The 19,772-nt window shown below is 50.2% G+C and overlaps 2 protein-coding genes and 1 pseudogene across 8 annotated transcripts in view; 2 read left to right on the top strand and 1 right to left on the bottom strand.

The window, feature by feature from the left end:
• The first annotated feature begins 896 nt into the window (after nucleotides 1-896).
• Nucleotides 897-4,109, top strand: LOC139364024 (COMM domain-containing protein 4-like). Its single transcript, XM_071099246.1, has 8 exons — nucleotides 897-965; nucleotides 1,318-1,459; nucleotides 1,544-1,674; nucleotides 1,899-1,938; nucleotides 2,298-2,363; nucleotides 2,516-2,600; nucleotides 3,186-3,668; nucleotides 3,926-4,109. Exons 1-7 carry the CDS (start codon nucleotides 897-899, stop codon nucleotides 3,271-3,273), a joined length of 621 nt encoding a protein of 206 aa, XP_070955347.1. The 3' UTR covers nucleotides 3,274-3,668; nucleotides 3,926-4,109.
• A 790-nt stretch (nucleotides 4,110-4,899) lies between these two features.
• Nucleotides 4,900-19,772, top strand: part of LOC105492979 (golgin subfamily A member 6C-like) — a 28,844-nt gene continuing 13,971 nt past the window's right edge. Inside the window, exons 1-5 of one of the 7 annotated variants that reach the window (XM_071100853.1) lie at nucleotides 5,973-8,309; nucleotides 8,822-8,922; nucleotides 14,522-14,646; nucleotides 15,013-15,212; nucleotides 19,115-19,236. In XM_071100853.1, the coding sequence (XP_070956954.1) occupies nucleotides 8,231-8,309; nucleotides 8,822-8,922; nucleotides 14,522-14,646; nucleotides 15,013-15,212; nucleotides 19,115-19,236 (627 nt within the window). In that variant the 5' untranslated portion in view covers nucleotides 5,973-8,230. Of the gene's footprint in view, nucleotides 4,993-5,972; nucleotides 8,310-8,821; nucleotides 8,923-10,746; nucleotides 10,890-14,521; nucleotides 14,647-15,001; nucleotides 15,213-19,114; nucleotides 19,237-19,772 lie in introns of those variants that run through there. The other 6 variants (XM_071100856.1, XM_071100854.1, XM_071100860.1 and 3 more) reach the window with 6 other exon arrangements.
• On the bottom strand, nucleotides 15,286-16,341 carry LOC105492961 (MKI67 FHA domain-interacting nucleolar phosphoprotein pseudogene; annotated as a pseudogene).

Consider the following 19,772-nt stretch of genomic DNA (forward strand, 5'->3'; position numbering starts at 1 on the left):
TCCATCCATCCGTGCGTTCTAAGCCTCTAGTCCATACCATGAAGTGTGCTAGGCACTGGGACGACTTGAGCTGCGAGTGAAGGGGAAATCGGAGGCTTGAATTGGCAGTCATAGTTAAGGCTCCAGGGGCAGAGACCTAACCACGCCTTGTGTGTAGTGCTAAGGGGCCTCCCTGAGGATGCCATCAACCTTAAAGGCCGATGGCAGGAGCTGGCTGGCTGAAGTAGTTTGTGTACCAGGGGTTGGGAGGCAAGGGTGGGAGGTGTGTGTCTTCAGACAGGGAACAGCATGTGCAGAGACCAGGTTAGAGAGAGCATGGCTCCCCAGGAATGAATACATTTCCCATAGCTGGGAGAGGATCATCTGGAGGTTAGGGAAAGATGAGGTTGCACCAGTAAAGATCAAATCTTCCTGGCTCTTGGATCACCACAGTCAAGATAATGAACATATCCACCCGCCCCAAAAATTTCCTTGTGTGAGGGGCTATTATAGGAAGTATGATCAAGAAGGGCCGGCCTGACCGGGTGCAGTGGCTCAAGCCTGTAATCCCAGCACTTTGGGAGGCTGAGGTGTGTGGATGACCTGAGGTCAGGAGTTCCAGATCAGCATGGCCAACGTGGTGAAACCCTGTCTCTACTAAAAATACAAAAAAGCCGGGTGAGATGGTGCATGCCTGCAGTCCCAGCTACTTGGGAGGCTGAGGCAGAATTGCTTGAACCCGGGAGACGGATGTTACAGTGAGTCAAGATTGTGCCATTGCACTCCAGCCTGGGCAACAGAGCGAGACTCCGTCTTTGGAAAAAAAAAAAAAGAGGGGGCCGGTCTGATGAGGGGTCACTTGAGCCGAGAGTGGAATGAAATAAAGGATAGCAAGCCACACAGAGAATGCAGCAGGCATGGCGGCGGGAGCAAGGCTGGTGTCCCCGAGCAGCAGCAGGGAAGCCGGAGTGGCTGGAGTTGTGTGGGTATGGGGAAGAGGGGAGAGAGATCACCCATCTGTGTGAGGCCCAGGACTTTGTTTTATCCCCTGCTGTACCCCCAGCGCTTAGAGTGGGAGCTAGCACAGAGAAGGCGCTTGATTGATGTTTGCTGAGCAGACGAATGCCTGGAGTAGACCTCAGAGCAGGGTTTGGTGGCAGGGTGGGTCAGGGAGAGAGTTCACTCAACAGCCTGGTGATAGGGGAGAACAAGTGGCCAGAGGGTGTCCATCTGTGATGGGGACCAGGGTTCCCTGCTGGACAGAAGTGTGGGAGACACGGATCCTGGCCACACCTCAGCCATCCCTCAGGCATGATTACCTGCCTCCCTCCCTTGCAGAAGTTTCAGTTCCCTGGTGATCTGGACTGTCCCAAGTGGGTCCTGGCAGAGATTGGCACGCTGGCCAAGATGGTTGAGTGCACAGGGTCTAGTCTGGGTGGAGGAGGGGTGCTGGGGCTGGGGATTGTGGGTGTGGAGGATGGTGAGGTTTTCTGGGGTTGGGACCTCAGTGCTCTCAGCCTGTGCTACCATGCTTTTTGACCTTGATCAGCGGCTGGCCTGCTCTGAGCCAGTATTCAGGAAGGAGGGGTGAGGTTTGCCAGCCTGGCTGATGTAAGGACTTCCCTTCCAATCCTCTGTGAAGTTGCAGCTGCTCTGCAGCCAGATACTAAAGAGCTGCTGGGACAGGGGAATGATGTGAGTACAAGACCCAGCGCCCAATTGTCCCATGACCTTATGACCCCCAGTGCCCTGAAGCTCTGCACTAGGCCCGGGGAGATGGGTGACCCAGCCTGTCAACCTCTCTGGGCACCTCCCATACTTTTTTCCAGCCTGTCTGTTCTTATTGCAGGATCCAGGCTGAGGGTGAGGGGCTGGTGAATAGGGTACTGGCACCCTCTGAAGGTCTCCTTTCCCTATAGTATGAGAAGATCCTGAAGCTCACAGCTGATGTCAAGTTTGGTGAGTACCCTGCTGAGTCCATAGGCCCCAAGCTACCCTGGGACTTCAGCCTGGTGCCTGGCACAGAGGGGCCCTCTGTACCCACCCCTCCCTGCAGCATCCTTAACTTACCGTCCCTAGTGGAGGAGCATGAGGGAAAGAAAGACATGGACAGTCCCACCTTCCTGTCCTCTGCCAGCTCCTGGTGGAGCAGGAGCAGTGCCTGTGGCTTCAGGAGGCCTGGGGGCTTTGAGCTGAAGTTAATAGGGCAACTGGGAGGTGGCTGGGGCCACAGTGACAACCCTTGTCCCACTCACGGGTGCATCAGAGTCAAGCGATATGAAGGACACAGTAGCAGTGCTGAGTTTCATCCTCTCCAGTGCAGCCGAGCAGTGTCGATGGCGAATCCTTGGCCAGTGAACTGCAGCAGCTGGGGCTGCCCAAAGGTATGGGCTGTGGGTGGGCAGCTGGGCAGCCTGGGGGCCAAGGTCTGCTGCCAAGGTCCTGTGACCCTGAGATGTACTCTGCCTTGTCTGGGCCAGGAACCCAAGCCCAGCCCCCACCTGCTACCTCCAGAGCTACTCCATTCTATCCCCAGAGCACGCGGCCAGCCTGTGCCACTGTTATGAGGAGAAGCAAAGCCCCTTGCAGAAGCACTTGTGGATCTACAGCCTACGCAGCAAGTATGAGGCCAGCCAGGGTCCAGGCTCCTTCTAGAAGGCACACACAGCACACAAAGTGCATGAGTGTCCAGGGAGATGACTAACCATGGTCACATACCAAGCAGCTGCCGAGCTGGGACCTGGCCCTGGCTCTCCTGACTCTGCGGGCTGTGTGATGTGTACCTACAGGATCACACCTTGCCCTTTCCTCCTGGCTGACCCTTCCCTAGTCCCCTGTGCCCCATGTGTGAGCACCCAGCTTTCTCTTATTCCTCCCTCTCCGAAGCGTGGTCCCTGGGAGCATGAGTGGCAGAAGGGGCAGCAGAGACTGTGGACCCCTCAGCTGCACCTAAGACCTCTGTGTGGCCTAGCTATGTGTGCTGGGGGAGGCTTTTGGCCACCATTTCCTCCTCTGTAAATGAGACCGATACCTGTGGCATGGAGGGCGGGAGGCTGGTGTGAGTGCCAAACAGTGGGAGCAGTGCCCTGTGTGAACATGGATGTGGAAATGGGTGTTCCTTGACTTTATGCACCTTGGGAATGGGAGTGGGGCTCCCTGCGTGGGTTGATAAGGCATTACTTTCCCCCACTCCACCTCTTTTCCAGCCCCAAAGTCCAGTCCTTCGGGGTCCAAGAGGGAAGAAGCCTCTGGCTGTGTGACCTTGGGCTGGTGCCTGGCTCTCTCTGGCTCTGAGTTCCTGGGAATGTCAGCACCCAAGGCATGCCCTCAAGTTTAACACCTTGACAAGAAGGGTGGGGACACTGGGATCAGGCCTAACCCTCTGGCCCCAAACCCTGTGGCCCCAGCTGGAGGATGAGGAGATGCTGGGCTTGGATGGGGGAATCAGGGGGGTAAAGGGACCTGCTCGCCCCTCAGCTTGGCTCAAAGGCTCAAAGTGTCAAAGGTTAAGCCTGCCCCTCAGGAAGCAGCCCTGGCCCAGCCAGACACTCACCAGGACAAGGGAAACTCTGACGAGCAGGAGGCTCAGGATGAGGAGAGCCACGGCATAGCTGGAGATGAAGACGTCTAGTGGGCTGGAGGCTTTGGGGCCAGGAGTGCCTAGAGCAGAGCTAGAAGACTATGACCAGGTGGGGCCCTGCCTCCCAGACTTCTGAGAAGGCAGAATCTGGGCCCAGAAAGTGCTGTGGGACCAGAGATCTGGGGCTAGGAGCATCTTGGAGGGCTCCACGAGGAGGGGAGGCAGGCTTCAGATCAGGGCATGTGGAGTAGGCAGATGGACAGAGGGAGAGGGCCTGCAGAGGGAAGGAGGTACTGACTGAGGTCTGGGATGACGGGTGTGCAGACCCTGGTGCAAACAGTCCCAGGAAGCTTTTAATCCTGGCAGGAGGTGAAGAGGGAGCAGGCCTGTCGCATGGTGAGAGAGGAAGAAAGAGAGAGGAGGCATCAGGCTCTTTTAAACAACCAGCTCTCCTGTGAACTGATAAAAAACTCACTCACTGAATCACTTGAACCTGGGAGATGGAGGGTGCAGTGAGCTGAGATCACACCACTGCACTCCAGCCTGGGCTGTGAGTGAACTCTGTCTCAAAAAAAAAAAAAAGAAAAAAAAAAGAAAAAGAAAAAACAAAAGAAGAAAACTCACTCATTACCATGGGGAGGGCACTAAGCCATTCAAGAGGGGTCCCCCACCATGACCCAAACACCTCACACAATAGGCCCCACCTCCAGCATTGGGGATCACATTTCAACACGAGATGTGGATGGGACAAGTATCCAAACTATGTCAGAGGCCTCCCCCTCCCTCTCGTCAGAGTCTTCTGTCCTCAGTTCAGGTGCATGCTGGCCTCCATGCCTGGCTTCCTAGGAAATCATCTTGGCCCCAAGGGGTTGGGAAGGGCCACTAGGCTGAGGGCTGGAGCCCTACCTCTCCTAGTCCCAGCCTGGGTCTCCATCACTGGCTAGCCCACTCTGCTTGCTGCGTTCTCTCCACACCTGTTCCCTGCAGCCCAGGGGTCAGTCTGTGTGCAGGCCTGGGTAGAGGTCCAGGAGCAGACTCTGCACCCCCAGAGCTCATACCTCCTGTGCACCACGGCAGCCAAAATGCACCAGCATGGCCAGGAGTGCTGCCTTGTCCCTGTAGTATCAGTGTTTTGGGAGGCTGAGGTGGAAAGCACTTGAGACCAGCCTGGGCAACATAGCGAGGCCCTGTCTCTACAGAAAATAAAACTAGGCATGGTGGCATGCGCCTGTGGTCCCAGCTACTCAGGAGACTGAGGTGGGAAGATCACATGAACCCAGGAGGTCAAAGCTGCAGTGAGCTATGATTGCACCACCACACTCCAACCTGGGCAACATAGCAAGACCCTGTCTCTAAAACAAGAAACAAAGTGCACCAGCGTGTGGATACCAGCTTCTCCTGGTGTGTGGACCTGACCGTACTTGGCCCCATTGGTGAGTAAGAGGCTGCCTGCTGTCTTCCAGAACATTCTCACCACTACACCTGTGTCCCTCCTGCATGCTCTGGCAGGCTTTGTGAGCGGGCCTGTCACCTGCCTCTCTGACTGCCCTAAGGCCCAGCTAAAACCATACCTGCCCCTGAGAACATTTTCCTGAAGAATCTTCCCCCAGTCGCAGGCCCCCTCATTTCAGAGCTTTTGGTGGGGTGAGTATAAGGATCGACTCTCTGCTACCAGCCTGGGAGGAATTGTCCCTAGGGTTGGGTCTCTGGATGGCATATGAGGGTCTAGACCAGGATCTAGATGCCTGTAACCTGAAGGGCTGGCCCTCAGTTGCCCCAGCTTCACAGAGCCCCTCATCCAGCCTGACCTTCCAGGACAGGACTGACCACTGCGTCCTTTGGTCTTGGTCCCTACTGGGAACTCTGGTTACCCTGGCTTACCTACTTTGACTCCAGAGGTAATGCTGACATCCCCCATGAGACACAGTGACAGATTGCTTACCTGGCTCAGAGTCACCATGGCCAGGCAGAGCTCAGGTCCTGGCCCTGTTCAACCTCTGCCTGCTGGGTTCAAGTGATTCTCTTGTCTCAGCCTTCCGAGTAGCTGGGAGTACAGGTGCATGCCACCATGCCCAGCTAATTTTTTGTAGTTTTAGTAGAGATGGGGTTTCACCATGTTACCCAGGATGGTCTTGATCTCCTGACCTCGTGATCCGCCCACCTCAGCCTTTCAAAGTGGAGAGATTACAGGCCTGAGCCACTGCGCCCAGCCTCCCTAACACCCTTCTAGCTCTGGTGCCCTGCAGGGTCTACTTTGGAGCACCTGGAGCCCAAGAAGGTGCCCCTCACCTTTGTGATCCCAGGGACCCACTCCCTGATCATGATGAAGGCGGACCCAAACCCGCTGAGGTGCCTGAAGGAGCAGGGTCAGCCTCTGCCTCCCACGGCCTCTCTGATGGTGAGTATGTTATCCCAGCAGCGAGAGCTGGGAGCAGAATCAGGAGGATGGGGGGTTTTCTCTGTAGGTAGCTCTGGGCTCCAGGGTGGAGCTCTTTTAACCTGGTCCCTCCCCTGTGACTCTCCTTGGCCCCAGGCAATGAAAGCAGCTTGCTGGAGGTCACCTGTCAGGTAGGGACAGAGAGGGATCTGGGTTCTTTCTCACCCAGCCGCAGCTCCCCCTCCACCTGGCCCCTTCCCCCAGGTGATAGAGAACCTGGCATGCTGTGCCCCATAGAAGAGTCCCCTTTCCTTCTGGTGAGGGATGGAAACCAGCTTGGGGTGGGAGGGATGAGGGTTCTGGGGGCTCTCCCAGCCCGCCTCACATTTGAAGGATGGCATCTGGGTGGCAGCATGGTTTAGGCTCGACAAGGTGGCCCCTAGGTTTATTGTCTGGCCTTGGGCAGGATGCTGCCATGCCACCTTCTCTTCTGCACATCCTGACCTGGCACCCTACTTAGTTAAATGTCCTCAGGTCTCCTGCACCTTGGGCATTGCCCCCACTCCCTTCCCAGACACAGCTGTCCTTTTCCTGGACTAATCTTCAGAGATTCTTGTTCAGCCCACAGCTTTGCTGGACATCGCAGGCTGGGCCAGGCCCCCTGCCCAGCACTAACATCTCTCTGTGAGTCTCAACCAGACTGAGCTGCAGCTTCAGGGTCAGAGTAGGTGCTGACTTAATTGACGTGACCCAGGACAAGGGGGTTTATTGATGGTGTCACATCTGCTTAAGCTCTTGGCCTCTATGGTTTCTTTGGGGGCAAGATACTCCTCTGTCCCATGCTTAGGCACCCACATGTGGCCACAAGTGCCTTTCCTACCACCATCCCTACTGCAGGCCACTGTCCAGGCACCTGTGGCTCCAGGCAGAAGGCTGAGTGCAGAGCCAGGCTTGGGTGGACATTCTGCAGGGGCTGCAGGAGCTGACAGCCCTGGCCACCCAGCCCATGGCCATCCATTCCCCTTCACCGTGGCTGGTCCCTCATCCACCGTCCTTCCAGGGGCTAGGCCTGGGCCCAAACTGACTTTTGCCTGCCCTGGTCCCCCTTGTGCCTGCCAGGGTCTTGACTAGGCATGGTGTTCTTGTCCATTTCCTTGATTATCCTCAATCAGAGGTTTATAGAGCCATGTGGGGACATCACATCTCCTGTCTACCAGGCCCTCACCAGACAGAGGACTGCCTTGGCCCGGGCCTGGGATAGTCAGGGGTCACACTCGCCTGTTGGGACCTAGCTTCAGCGGCTTCAATCTGGGCAATGGCCTGATGGGCGGCTGCCCCTTCTCTGCTTGGGGAGGCAGGAGAGGAAGGTCAGGCAGGAGATCTGCGTCCTGCCCACCTGAAGCTGGTTGGAAGCAGGGCGCCCACCTGTGCCTGTCTCACCTTGCTGCAGGTGCATTGGAGGATGAATCCCTCTCCTGATCTCCTGCAGGTGCAGATTCCAGGTTTACAGTAGGTGTTGGAGTGGGCTCCAGAGCTGTCCTGGCCCTAGGAAACCCTGGGCTCCATGAGTCCATGGCCTAGCCAGATTGTTTCCCACACTGTCACTCCCCACACTTTCACCTCCCCAAACATGGGGCTGCATGCTGTGTGCCCTGGGTGGGACATTGGAAGGAGTTCCACCTTCCAGGTTTGGATCACAGTAAAGCCTCTGCCATGGACATGTGCTCGCTGAGACAGATGGGGTTGAATCAGCCCTGTCACGTTGGCCTTGGGCAAGTCACCTGCACCTTGCTTCCCTTTCCCCAGCTGCTGGACAGGGATAATAGCACCTATTTCACCCATACTCAGGTGCTTACTTGTTAGCAGGAACTGAGTCCCGGAGGAGGTGCAGGGGGAGCCATCGAGGCAGCACTGCAGCTGGACCTGGTCTGAGTCCCAGCTCCTGGCTGTGAGATGTGTGTCTCCCTCTGTTGATTCATCTGAAGGACAGGGCTGTGCTGTTCTGGGGTCACGGTGACAATGCAGCTGGCCTGTGTGGGTTGGTGGTGGCCTCCTGAGGTGGTTTGAGGTGGGCTGGAGGTGTGTCTGGAATGACCCTCACCCACTTGAGGAAGACCCACTTCGGGAAGACTCATGTGTCTGTATGAAGGAAACCAGGTTCCCTGTCCCTCAGCTGTCCTCTGTCCCTTCCCAGCCCCCTCTAGTGTCATGCAGGCTCTGGCGGTGGCCATCCAGCTTGGTGGCCATCTGGCTGGTCCACACTTCCAGGTGGACCCTCTCTCCTCACATGGTGCATGTCCCATTGTGCCACCTCCAGACAGACCATGCTAGCCCCAGGGCCTCCCTTCCCTGATACCCAGCCCCCACCACTAGGTATGTGCCCCCTCCCTAAAGCCCGCTCTGTTCCCCAGCTGTGTTTGAACTCTGTCTCTGTGCAAGGCCTCATGCAAAGCCTGAAACAGCCTGGCTTGTAGAGGTCCAGGAGACCAAAGCTTGAAGACAGAGTGATGGTCTCCCAGAGTCCACTTAGCCTCAGCCCCAGAGCTGCGTCCGTGCTGGTCCTGGCTCCAGTGATCCAGTTCTCTCCTGTGACGTCTGTAAGAGCTCCTGTGGTGATGGAGGTGGCTGGAGAGAACAGGCTGCCATAACCCTCCCTCCCTGAGAAGGCCCAATGGGGAACGTTTTAGGCATCAGGGCATCCCGGGGAGCATCTTCCAGGGACCCCTCCTACACCCTGCCCCGCCCTGGCTCTCTAGTCAGAAATTGCAGTTGCTTGGACAGCGGGGCTGACCCAGGACAAGTGCATCTATTAGGCTGGTCTTCGGGGTGCTGGGGTGGGGGCAGAGGCACTTCAGGGATAGGAAGGAGAGGCCTGTGTGTTCCAGAAGTACAGAGGAACCTGGTGCTGGCTGCAGTCAACCCCGATGTGATGACCTTTCTACCCGCCCTCTTTGATGTCTTGGTGCTGGCTGCTGTCTTTGGCCAGGTAAGTTCATGGTCTGGGCTTCTGGGGTCCCCTCACTGGGCCTGCCCACTGCCTACAGGCAGGGGAGCCTACGGGGCAGGACTGTCCTTGGCTTCCCCTTCCAGACCGTGGGTTCAAAGACCATTCCTGGGTTCCACCACCACCAAGCCTCAACGGTGTCCTGATGGGCACAGGAGCTGCTGGGGCTTTCTAGGTTAAGACTCTTGCCTATCCCGGTGTTCCCCCACTGCATTACGGGGGCTGCAGGGGTCAGCCTCAGTCTCTGCCCTGGGAGCCTGCCTTACCTTGCCCGGGCATCCCCAAACCTCCCCTGGAAGACCTCCCCCCCACACCCAGTGGCTCTGATCCACTGTAGAGCAGCCAGGGCCCCCGTTGCTCACACCCTCTGGCCTGAGGCTGACTGGCATTGTGGCTGGGTTTGGGGATCAGGGTTGGGGGTGGGCCTTGCCTTCAGCAGCCCCCATTCCCACTCTGACCCCTTTTCAATCTTCCTCTTCTTGTGGGCTCTATCCTTGGACCCTCCCAGCTCCTCACACTGGATGACTTTCTAAATATCCAGAAATCACTTTTTACAATACCAGGTTCGGGGCTAGGAGTGCCTAGAGCAGACCAAGAAGGCTATGGCCAGGCAGGGTTCTGCCTCCCAGACTTCTGAGAAGGCTGAATCTGGGCCCAGAAGTTGCTGTGGGACCAGAGAGCTGGGGCTAGAAGCATCTGGGTGGGCTCCGTGAGGAGGGGAGGCAGGTTTCAGATCAGGGCATGCAGAGGCAGTGAGCCCGAGGGAGGAGGCAGGTGGACAGATGGAGGGGGCCTGCAGAGGGAAGGAGGTACTGACTGAGGTCTGGGATGACCATCTCTACCAAGAGGCCCTCTGCCTCTCCCAGGATGTGCAGACCCTGGCGCACACAGTCCCACATGAGAGCCTGGGCTGGCACCGCCCTGAAGAAGGTGGCACCCACTCTTGTGGTCAGTGGATCCAGCCTGGTGGGAGGATCATCCCACTTCAGGGGGCTGGCAGCCTGAGGGGCCTAAGGGAGGTCACCTCTTCCAGCCTCCTGCCCTCAACCCCAGAACGCAGGTCGGAGCCCCGGGCCACCCAGGCCACCCTGGACCCACCAGAATTCCTCCACCACCTCTTGGTCAAAGTTTTGTAGAGGTCTGAGGACAAGGGTCAGCTGGGGGATCAGGAGAGGATGAAGAGGGTCACAGCTCTAACAAAGTCTTGTCCAGTCATCCCTCATCTTCCCGAGGCCTCTTCCCCAACCCCCGTACTTCATTCCGCCACTTCACCCATCTCGTCAGCTGCCCCTGAAGTGCCCAGAGGTCAGGGCTGGTTTTGACCTCCAAGGCCTTGGTGTAGGGCTGGCCCAGGATCTGCAGCCAAACTTCATACAGCACCAGCTCCGCCTTCTCCCCTACAGAGATGGGGGTGGAGGTGGCATCAGCCTGCACTCCCTCTCCTGGAAGCCCTGGGGTGGGGCACGCACCCAAGCTCTAATGCTCCATCCAGGGGTCAGCTGCTGCTGGTCTAAAAACGAGATTTCTTGCTACCTGTTTTTGTGTGACCCATGAGCTAAGAATGACTTTTACATGTTTAAATGGTTGAAAACATGGAAAGTAGAATCTTATCTTGTGACACATGAGAAGTACATGACATGCAAACTTCCACGTCCATAAAGAAAGGTTTCGGGGAACATGGCCATGCTCATTTGTTGACATGTTGTCTAGGGCTGCTTTCTTGCTGCAGGGGAGGGTTTGAGTATGTGATGATGGAGACACAGTGGCCTGCGGAGCCTTAAAGAGTTTCCATCTGGCCCTTTACAGAAAATGCTTGCTACCCCCTGCACTGATCCATCTAATGGAATACGCTGCTCACTCCGAGAGTTGATCCTAGTAGGAAATGATGCTGATAATCTAACAGATGCTGCTTTTATGTTTTATTTTGTCGCTGCTCTGGTGGGAGACATGTAAGAAAATTCACTCCCTGGGAGGAGGTCATGGTGGGGCTTGTGGCCATCAATGGTGAAGCCTCTTTAAGAGGATGTGTGGGGAGCTCTACTCTCTGTTAAGGGGGTTGTGATGGGCCCTCTGTGTTGAGGAATGAAGAGGGAACATGGTCTGTCTGCTGGGAACTGGCTTTCTGGGGAGCAGAAGAGATGGTAGTTTGGGCCTGTGGAGGCAGAGGCCCAAACCAATCTGGTCTCTGGGGCGGCCAGCAGGGAGAGTAGCTGTGTAGGAGTGGGTGCGAGGGCAGAGCCCGAAGAAGGGCACCCTGACCACACTCCCGGGAGGCTGCGGTGGTGGGGGTGGGGCAGCACTGTAGGAGGACCAGCACCTTCTGTGACTGAGGGGTCCTTGGAGAGCAGCTCTGGGCTGTGCATACCTGGAGGGGACTGATTTCACCTAGCGCTCTCCCAACCTGGGTGTGGAACAGCTCTCCCTGTTAGGATGGCATGAGCTTGCAGAAGTCATCCTATCAGGAGGCCTCAAGAGGAGATATGGGTTTCTTGCAGCCCCTGCACTGGGGTAGAGCTGAGGGGTTTTGCCTCTGACTTCGTGGGACAGTTCTTGTCATGCATGTGAGAACTCAGTGAGGTCCTGGGCAATCAGGGAGGTGACGGGACCCTCTCATCCCTCTGATCTTGACTGCTTCTCGCCTATGTCCAGCTCCTTGCTGAAACTCTATGCCCCATTCCTCTCTGTGGCCCCAACACATGAGCGAGTATTGTCTGAAGAAAATTCTGCGCATTCTCTAGAAGGGGAACACCGAGGTTTAGAGAGGGGAAGAGCCTGATGGCCCAGAGACACACAGGGATCACAGCCCTACTAAAAACACAGAAATTAGCCGGTGTAGTGGCACATGCCTGTAATTCCAGCTACTAGGGGGGCTGAGGCACAGTAATTATTTGAACCCAGGAGGCAGAGTTTGCATGAGCCATGATCTCACCACTGCACTCCAGCCTGTGCAACAGAGCGTGACCCTGTCTCAAAAAAAAAGTTAAAACCCATTTGTCCAGTATAAACTTTTTCAAAATATATACTCAAACATAGAAAAGTCTAGAAATGTCACCAATGGTAATTTCAGGAAAGAATTCTAAGGTGACTTGTTTTGGTTATCTGCATTTTTTTTTTCTTTTATTTTTTGGACATAGGGTCTTGCTCTGTCACCCAGGCTGGAGTGCAGTGACCCGATCAGGGATCACTACAGCCTTGACCTCACAGGCTTAAGCCATCCTCCCACCTCAGTCTCCTGAGTAGCTGGGATTGCAGGCACATGCCACCACACCTGGCTAATTTTTGGATTCTTGTATTTTTTGCAGAGATGGGGTTTTGCCATGTTGCTCAAGCTGGTCTTAAGTGATTCACCCACATCGGCCTCCCAGAGTGCTGGGATTACAAGTGTGAACAGTGTGTGCCAGGCCTATTTTCTATAATGACCATGACCATGGATTTCATGTGCCAATATTTTTCTAACTATAATATTTACAAAGCATACTATGAAAATATTCAGAGAAAAAGAAGAATACAAAATTGTAAAAATCATATATAACTAGTTTGGTTTTTTTTTTTTTTTAAAAGGAAGGAAGAAACAAAGTAGATTGTCCAGGAAGATAGTTACTTCCACTTTGTATTTCTCTGGTGAACTCAGTAGGAACTCTAAAAAGTTCCAGGAGTAGAATCACGGGGTCAGAGTATCCCGGCTTTAACTTCTGGTTCAGAGAATCCTAACAACTTACATTGTCACCAGCAAGTTCTTTGACTACCTGAGCAAATCTCACCTTAAATCAATTCTCACCTGACATTAGCTGCTCAGCTTTCCGCTGACACATTGATTCCAGGAGACTCCTTGAGTTCTGTGTGTTTGGCTGGCCTCCCGTGGCCCCATTATTATTTTGTGCCAGGTAAAGGTCAGTCACCTGCACACAGATCTCATCACTCAACGATATGCTGCAGCTGGAATCAAACAAAGGCAAGCTGTTAGTGAACACAGAAAACATTTCTCCATTATACAGCAACTCAAAAAAGGTTTTGATTTCTTTTGCTAGCAATTTTAGAAAATTAATCATGCAAACCACTGTATCATTCTCTTGGAGAATAATCAAGCCAAGATTTTCAACTGTCTCAGTGGTCCATTGAAAAATTTTCATATCTATTTAAAATCAAAACCAGAGAGAATTCAGGTTAATGTACTTGTTGTTGTTGTTGTTGTTGTTGTTTGAGACAGAGTCTCGCTGTGTCACCAGGCTGAAGTGCAGTGGCTTGATCTCAGCTCACCGCAACCTCTGAATCCTTGGTTCAAGCGATTCTCCTGCTTCAGCTTCCTGAGTAGCTGGAATTACAGACACACGCCACCACCCCCAGCGAATAATTTGTATTTTTAGTAGAGACGGGGTTTCACCGTGCTTGCCAGGATGGTCTTGATCTCCTGACCTTGTGATCTGCCCGCCTCAGCCTCCCAAAGTGCTGGGATTACAGTTGTGAGCCACAGAGCCTGGCCTAATGTACTGTTTATTTAAAATTCTAAGGATCTTTAAATAATTTTCCATGGATCATATTTTTATTACATTTTAAAATCATTTACACTTTGTTTCACACATATTCTCCCTCATTTGATCCTCACAACTGCCCTGGGAAGCAGGTTGGAGACAGAGTAGGGGCCTGTTAGGAGACAGATTTACACAATGCATAAGAAAGCTCACTGTAAGCCAAGTGACAAAGGGAGCCTTGGAGAATCATGAATGCAGTATCTATGTCTATATTCCCAGCCCAACTACAAAGCCTGAAATTCATTAGGTTTTTAAGAGATAGCTGCTAAATTATTGCCTAGGGGTGCTCAGTTGAAGAAGCACAATTGGGACTAACAGTCAAGCTTCCTGACTCCTAGCCCAATACTTTTACAAACACACCACCTATTTTTCTATATCCGATAGAAAGTATAGTGCTTAAGTTGTACATAATGTTAATTCACTTTCAATACAGGTCAATCATGATTAACTGTCAGTAGCTTTTTTGACAAACTTAGTAAACTAGAAAGTTGAACCTTTCAGTGTTCCCATTCTCATGTCACATGCTCTTTCTGTTTTGAAATAAAAATCCTTCCACATGAAACTTTCTCCATCAAAATTACAGAGAAGTGAAAATAGATACAAGAAGAAAGCAAAACATTAATTTCAACATCAATTTGTCTATTTTGCTTTAGAAGTATAACCACCAAGACACTTTTAGGAAGATACATTCTTTTTGAAGTGTTAGGAAACATAATTACTATTCTTAACTTTAAGTCCTAAATGACCAGTATGTGTATTAGTAGATAACTGGACACAGTGTAAAGTCAGAAGGGTGACTGAGTGTGGCAGAAAGGGCAGTACGTCCAGCAACTGCAGATGGATAAATGACAATGAGTCCAGATAATGGATTCCTATACAACCATTCAAATAATGCTCATGAGTACTTGATAACATAGGGACAAGCTTAAGATACAGTGTTTTAGAAAAAAAGGAAAGGTGAAAAAAATAGATGGAAAGCATGACTTCAATCTTGCATACAGATGCTTCCACTTTATCCTTTTTGTTTGTTTGTTTCTCTGTTTGCTTTTGAGACAGGGTCTCACTCTGTCGACCAGGCTGGAGTACAGTGGCATCATGATCTCAGCTCACTGCGGCCTCTATTTCCTGGGCTCAAGCTATGCTTCCACCCTGGCCTCCTAAGTACCTGGGACTACAGGTATGTGCCACCATGCCCAGCTAACTTTTTGTATTATTAGTAGAGATGGGGTTTTGACCTGTTGCCCCGTCTGGTCTCAAACTCCTGAGCTCAAGTGATCTGCCTGCTTCAGCCTCCTAAAGTGCTGGGATTATAGGTGTGAGCCACCACCTCTACTTTATACTTTCTAGTAGAAGTAGACTGTATTACTGATGCCCCACCCGCACCCTCTTTTTGGATATGTGGCCCCTCCTCAAGTCTCTGGAAAGGGCAGCACTACAAATCCAGGGACAACTAGGGAACTCCCACCCTCACTGCTAGGCAGATCAGATTCTCTCTCCTGCTCATTGGAAATGACACAGAGAGTTTTCAATAGATTTTTTGCAGAGGAGCATCTGTATGGAAAGGTCCAGTAACACTGGGACCAGGGGTACTGCCAGGGCAAGCCAAAGCCTCAGAGGCTGGAGGAGCCTGGAGCACATGCCGAACGTTCATCTGCAGAGCAAAGCACAAGGATGGAGCAGAAGTCCAGAGTGAAGGCATGCAGGAGAGGAAAATCACCTCCCAGCCCATGCAGGCCTTCCATGGTGTGGTCCTATTTTAAGTTTTGTACTTAGATGTCTGTGAGGTTGCCTGTCGTATTCTTAATACAAATCCCACTTAAGCCAGCCTAGAATAGGTCAAGATAAATGTAATGACTTGACTTGGCTGGAGAACAGTGGCTTGGTCACGGCTCACTGTAGCCTCAACTTCCTGGGCTCAGGTGATCCACTTCTGCCTCCTGAGTAGCTGGGACTACAGGTGTCAGCCAACTTGCCCAGTTAATTTTTTGTATTTTTCTCATGAAAATATTTTTCAGAAGAAATCTATATACATTGAATATCACTGACTGCTTTTTCTTCGTCTTCTATGAATGTGTAGGTGTTTGAGTCTCTTATATTTCTTCTTTGACACAGGATATGGGCAGTTTGAAAACTATTTCATTATCTTCATCATTATCATTCATTTCAGCCACTTCAGATTTTTCATTTCTTTAAAAATGTTGATGTACAAACCAATGTGGGGCCATAGATAGCCACTGTCTTCTCAGGAGTGTCAGAAGTGCCTAAAACCTTTTTCTTCTTTTTACATAAAACCTGGGCTTTTGTAGACATCTGACAATTCATTTTTGAAATACTTTCCATTTTCTGTAAAATCAAAGAAAGAAAATCATAATCAATTCCTTTTTAAGCTAGTTTCTTCCTGAGTAATCCTTCTTTGTTTTTAAATTGCTCCTCCTTCTGTAGCTTTTTTGTAAGTGCTGATTCTAATTATACATTTCACTGATGGATATGATGGCTGCTTAAATGGAATATTCCAGTCTTGAAAGAGTTCTTTCTGTACTTTTTCAGATGGCATAAAATGACTCTCCAAGAGTCTTTCACCAAACAGGTAGTTGTTCATTGTTTCAGCAACTATCTTGGCAAAATCCTCAGACTTAAACTCCACAAATGCATAGCGTTTGCTATTTCCTGGCTTTTTATTTCTGGATAGTCTGAACCTTGTAACAGTGCCTTGCAACTGGGAGAAATAGGAAAGGATCTGGGTTTCATTCAGTAGGTTAGGTAGGTGGCACACATAGACTACTCCAGAAGAAAGTCGTTCTAGTTTTTGTGTGTGGTTTTGTTTCTGAGATGGAGTTTCACTCTTGTTGCCCAGGCTGGAGTGCGATGGCATGATCTCAACTCACCGCAACTTCTACCTCCTGGATTCAAGCGATTCTCCTGCCTTAGCCTCCTGAGTAGCTGAGATTACAGGCATGCACCACCACACCTGGCTAATTTTTGTATTTTTTGTAGAGACAGGGTTTCTCCCTGTTGGTCAGGCTGGTCTAGGACTCCTGGACCCAAGCAATCTGCCTGCCTTGGACTCCCAAAGTCCTGCAATTATAGGCATGAGTCACTGCACCCAGTCCAGCCTTTACTTTGAAATATATGTTGTACATCCAGTCAGCAGTGAACTCTGGGGGAACACCAAAGATGAGAAAAATGAGAGAAGAGATACCTCCAATTAAAGGAGTTAAGACCAGATGCTTGAACTTATGTTTTAAAAAGTCACTGCAGGTTGGACACTGGCTGATGCCTGTAGACAGAACACTTTGGGAGGCTGAAGTGGGTGAACCACTTGAGCCTAGAAGTTTGAGACCACCCTGGGCAACAAGGCAAAACCCCATCTGTACACAAAATGAAATAAATTAGCCGGACGGAGTGGCGCCTGTGGTCCCAGCTACTTGGGAGGCTAAGGTGGGAGGTGGAGGCTGCAGTGAGCTGAGATCCACCACTCCACTGCAGCTTGTATGACAGAGTGACACCCTGTCTTTAAAAAAAAAATCAGTGTTTTGTGGTTTTCTGGGTGAAACCTCTGTTTCCATAAGAAAAAAAGGGGGTTTGGACAGTATGTATTACTAATTAAAAATCATAACCAGATGCTTAAAGTAAATCATTGTATCTATTGTTTCAAAAACCAACCTCAGGATTATTAAAAGTTAGTTTTATTGGATTTTTCTTTAAGCTGAGCTGGTTCACTCAGGTCTGTCACTTCCAAGCCCATGTTTTCCTACTGTTTAACCCTATTTGAAAGAAAAACTGCAGCTAAGATTATGATCCATCCTGAGATGAAAAGTTTCACACATATACACCACACATACCCCCCACCACAGTATGATGACACAGTGACCCAACCTTAGGCTAATGGTACCTCTGCCAGCAAATGCATTTTTTTCTTTATTCTAATTTTTTTTCTTTATTTCTTCTAACAGCAGCAAATGCATTTAACCTTTTATTGAGATTCTCAACAGCTACCATTTGGTTTGTAGAGCAAATTGTTTACAAAGTAACTTTTTTCCATTTTTGATATTTTAATGAAAATTATGTTCTTCAGTTTTAAAGCTCCGTCCCTCTCCCAAAGAAAGACAAATAACTAACTACCAAGTAATGATTTCTTATGAAAAGAATAAAAGCAAAAACAGCTTTTGGACACTTCTGGAACATGGGTAAGCTTCCAAAGTCAAGACCTTCTGGGCCCAGTGGAGGTGCTAGGCTGCCTCAGGACACCATCAGCACTTCCCCATCCACAACATCCTCAACAGCAGGGAGCCATGTACGGACCCTGGGGGGCTTCCTGTTCCACAAGCTCCCCTCTCTTTTTCCTCTCCACCCTTGCTGCTGGGCCTCCCCTCCAAATGTGCCTAATGAAGGCAGCAGGGTCTTTAATACTGTTCGGCTTTGTCAGTGTGGAAAGGGTACTCTAGAAAGCTGAGAGATTCCCTGGTCCAGTCTAGGGGAGGAAAAAATATGCAGTGTACCATAGATGGTTTCACTTGTCCACTCAGACACATGCTCATACTTATTCGATGGATGTATCAGATGCTTCAAAAGTCCTGATGTGTAGTAGTAGAACAAAACTTGCTTGTGAAAAAAGAAGTTGCAAAATTATAAAAATGTCTGCAGCAGTTCAGGCTCCTGAGGACAAAGCTGGTTCTGCTAAGTAGTTATTTTGACATGCACAGCAGCTTTCCCTAGAAGTCCTGTGTTCCGGGGGTTTCATTTAGACCACAGGAAGTTGAAATCGAAGTTTAAAAGGTTCTCTGCTGACAAAATGTGCTATATCCATTGATGGACTTCTACTCAGTAATGAAAGGAACAAACTACCAAAACCTGTCATATGTCATGGACCAACCTCAAAAACATTAGCTAAGTAAAAAAAACCAGACAGGAGAACACATATTGTGTAATTCCATTGATTTGAAATGTCCAGAAAAGGCAAGTTGATGGAGACCGAAATGGTCTGATTTACCTCAAGAGGTAGGGATTCAAGCTCTCTAGAGTACATGTGATACATACATGAGAAAAAATAAGGAAAGAAATTTAAATGTAAATAAATGAAAATAATACTTCTCCCTGATTATAAAGAAAATCACGTTCTTTTTGTGATAATTTGGAAGACAAAATATGAAGAAAAGTCTTTAATGTTGCCACTCAAAACATTCTGGTTTGTTGTTTTTTTACATCTTTATGCATTTGAACATTTTAAAAAGTAGAATCATAATATATAGTCTTTTGTCATTATGTTTTGGGCATATTTCTATGGCAGTAAATATATCCTTGGCATCATCCTTTTTAAAAGCTTGATGTATATTAAGTTAATCATTGTCACCCCAGAAGTAAATTTTCTTATATATATATTTTAATGGATGCAAGCAAGCATTTTTGGGCTGAATTCATAGAAGTAGAATTTCTGGAGGAAAATAACATAAAACACTTTTAAGATTTTTCATAGAAATTTTCAAATTATCCTGCAGAAAAATTGGTTCAGAGTTTATACTCCCAAAGTGGCAGAGCTCCAGTGTCCCCCTTCCATTTGTCCACTTTACTGGTATTTAAGGAGAAAATCTCATTGTTTTCATTGCATTTCTTTGGTTTCTAGTGCTTTGGAATTTTTTTTTTTTTAGATGGAGTCTTGCTCTATCGCCCAGGCTGGAATGCAACAGTGCAATCTCGGCTCACTGCAACCTCTGTCTCCTGGGTTCAAGTCATTCTCCTGCCTCAGCTTCCCAAGCAGCTGGGATTACAGGTACCCGCCACCATACCTGGCTAATTTTGTATTTTTAAGTAGAGATGGGGTTTCATCATGTTGGTCAGGCCGGTCTCGAACTCCTGACCTCAGGTGTTCCACCCGCCTTGGCCTCCTAAAGTGCTGGGATTACAGACATGAGCCATGGCACCCAGCCTTGAATCTTTTTTATATGCTTATTGGTCATTTTTTTTCTTGTGGGAAGTGCCTGTTTCTCCATTGCCTATTTTCTGGCCAACCTCCAAAGTCACATTTCACTTAAATTTTATCCTGCTGATTGAAAGCATTTTAACATAAACAGGAGCAGGACAGACTGTAATTATGTAGATCTTGCTCTGTCACCCAGACTGGAGTGCAGTGGCATGATCATAGCTACCACAGCCTTGTACTGCTGAGCTGAAGCAATTTTCCTACCTCATCCTCCCAAGTAGCTAGGACTACATGTGTGTGCCACGATGCCCAGCTAATTCTTAAAAATTTTTGTAGAGATGTGAATTCACTGTGCTGCCCAGGCTGGTCTTGAACACCTGACATAA

Source organism: Macaca nemestrina, chromosome 7, assembly GCF_043159975.1.
Source record: "Macaca nemestrina isolate mMacNem1 chromosome 7, mMacNem.hap1, whole genome shotgun sequence".
In the NCBI taxonomy this organism is placed as follows: domain Eukaryota; kingdom Metazoa; phylum Chordata; class Mammalia; order Primates; family Cercopithecidae; genus Macaca; species Macaca nemestrina.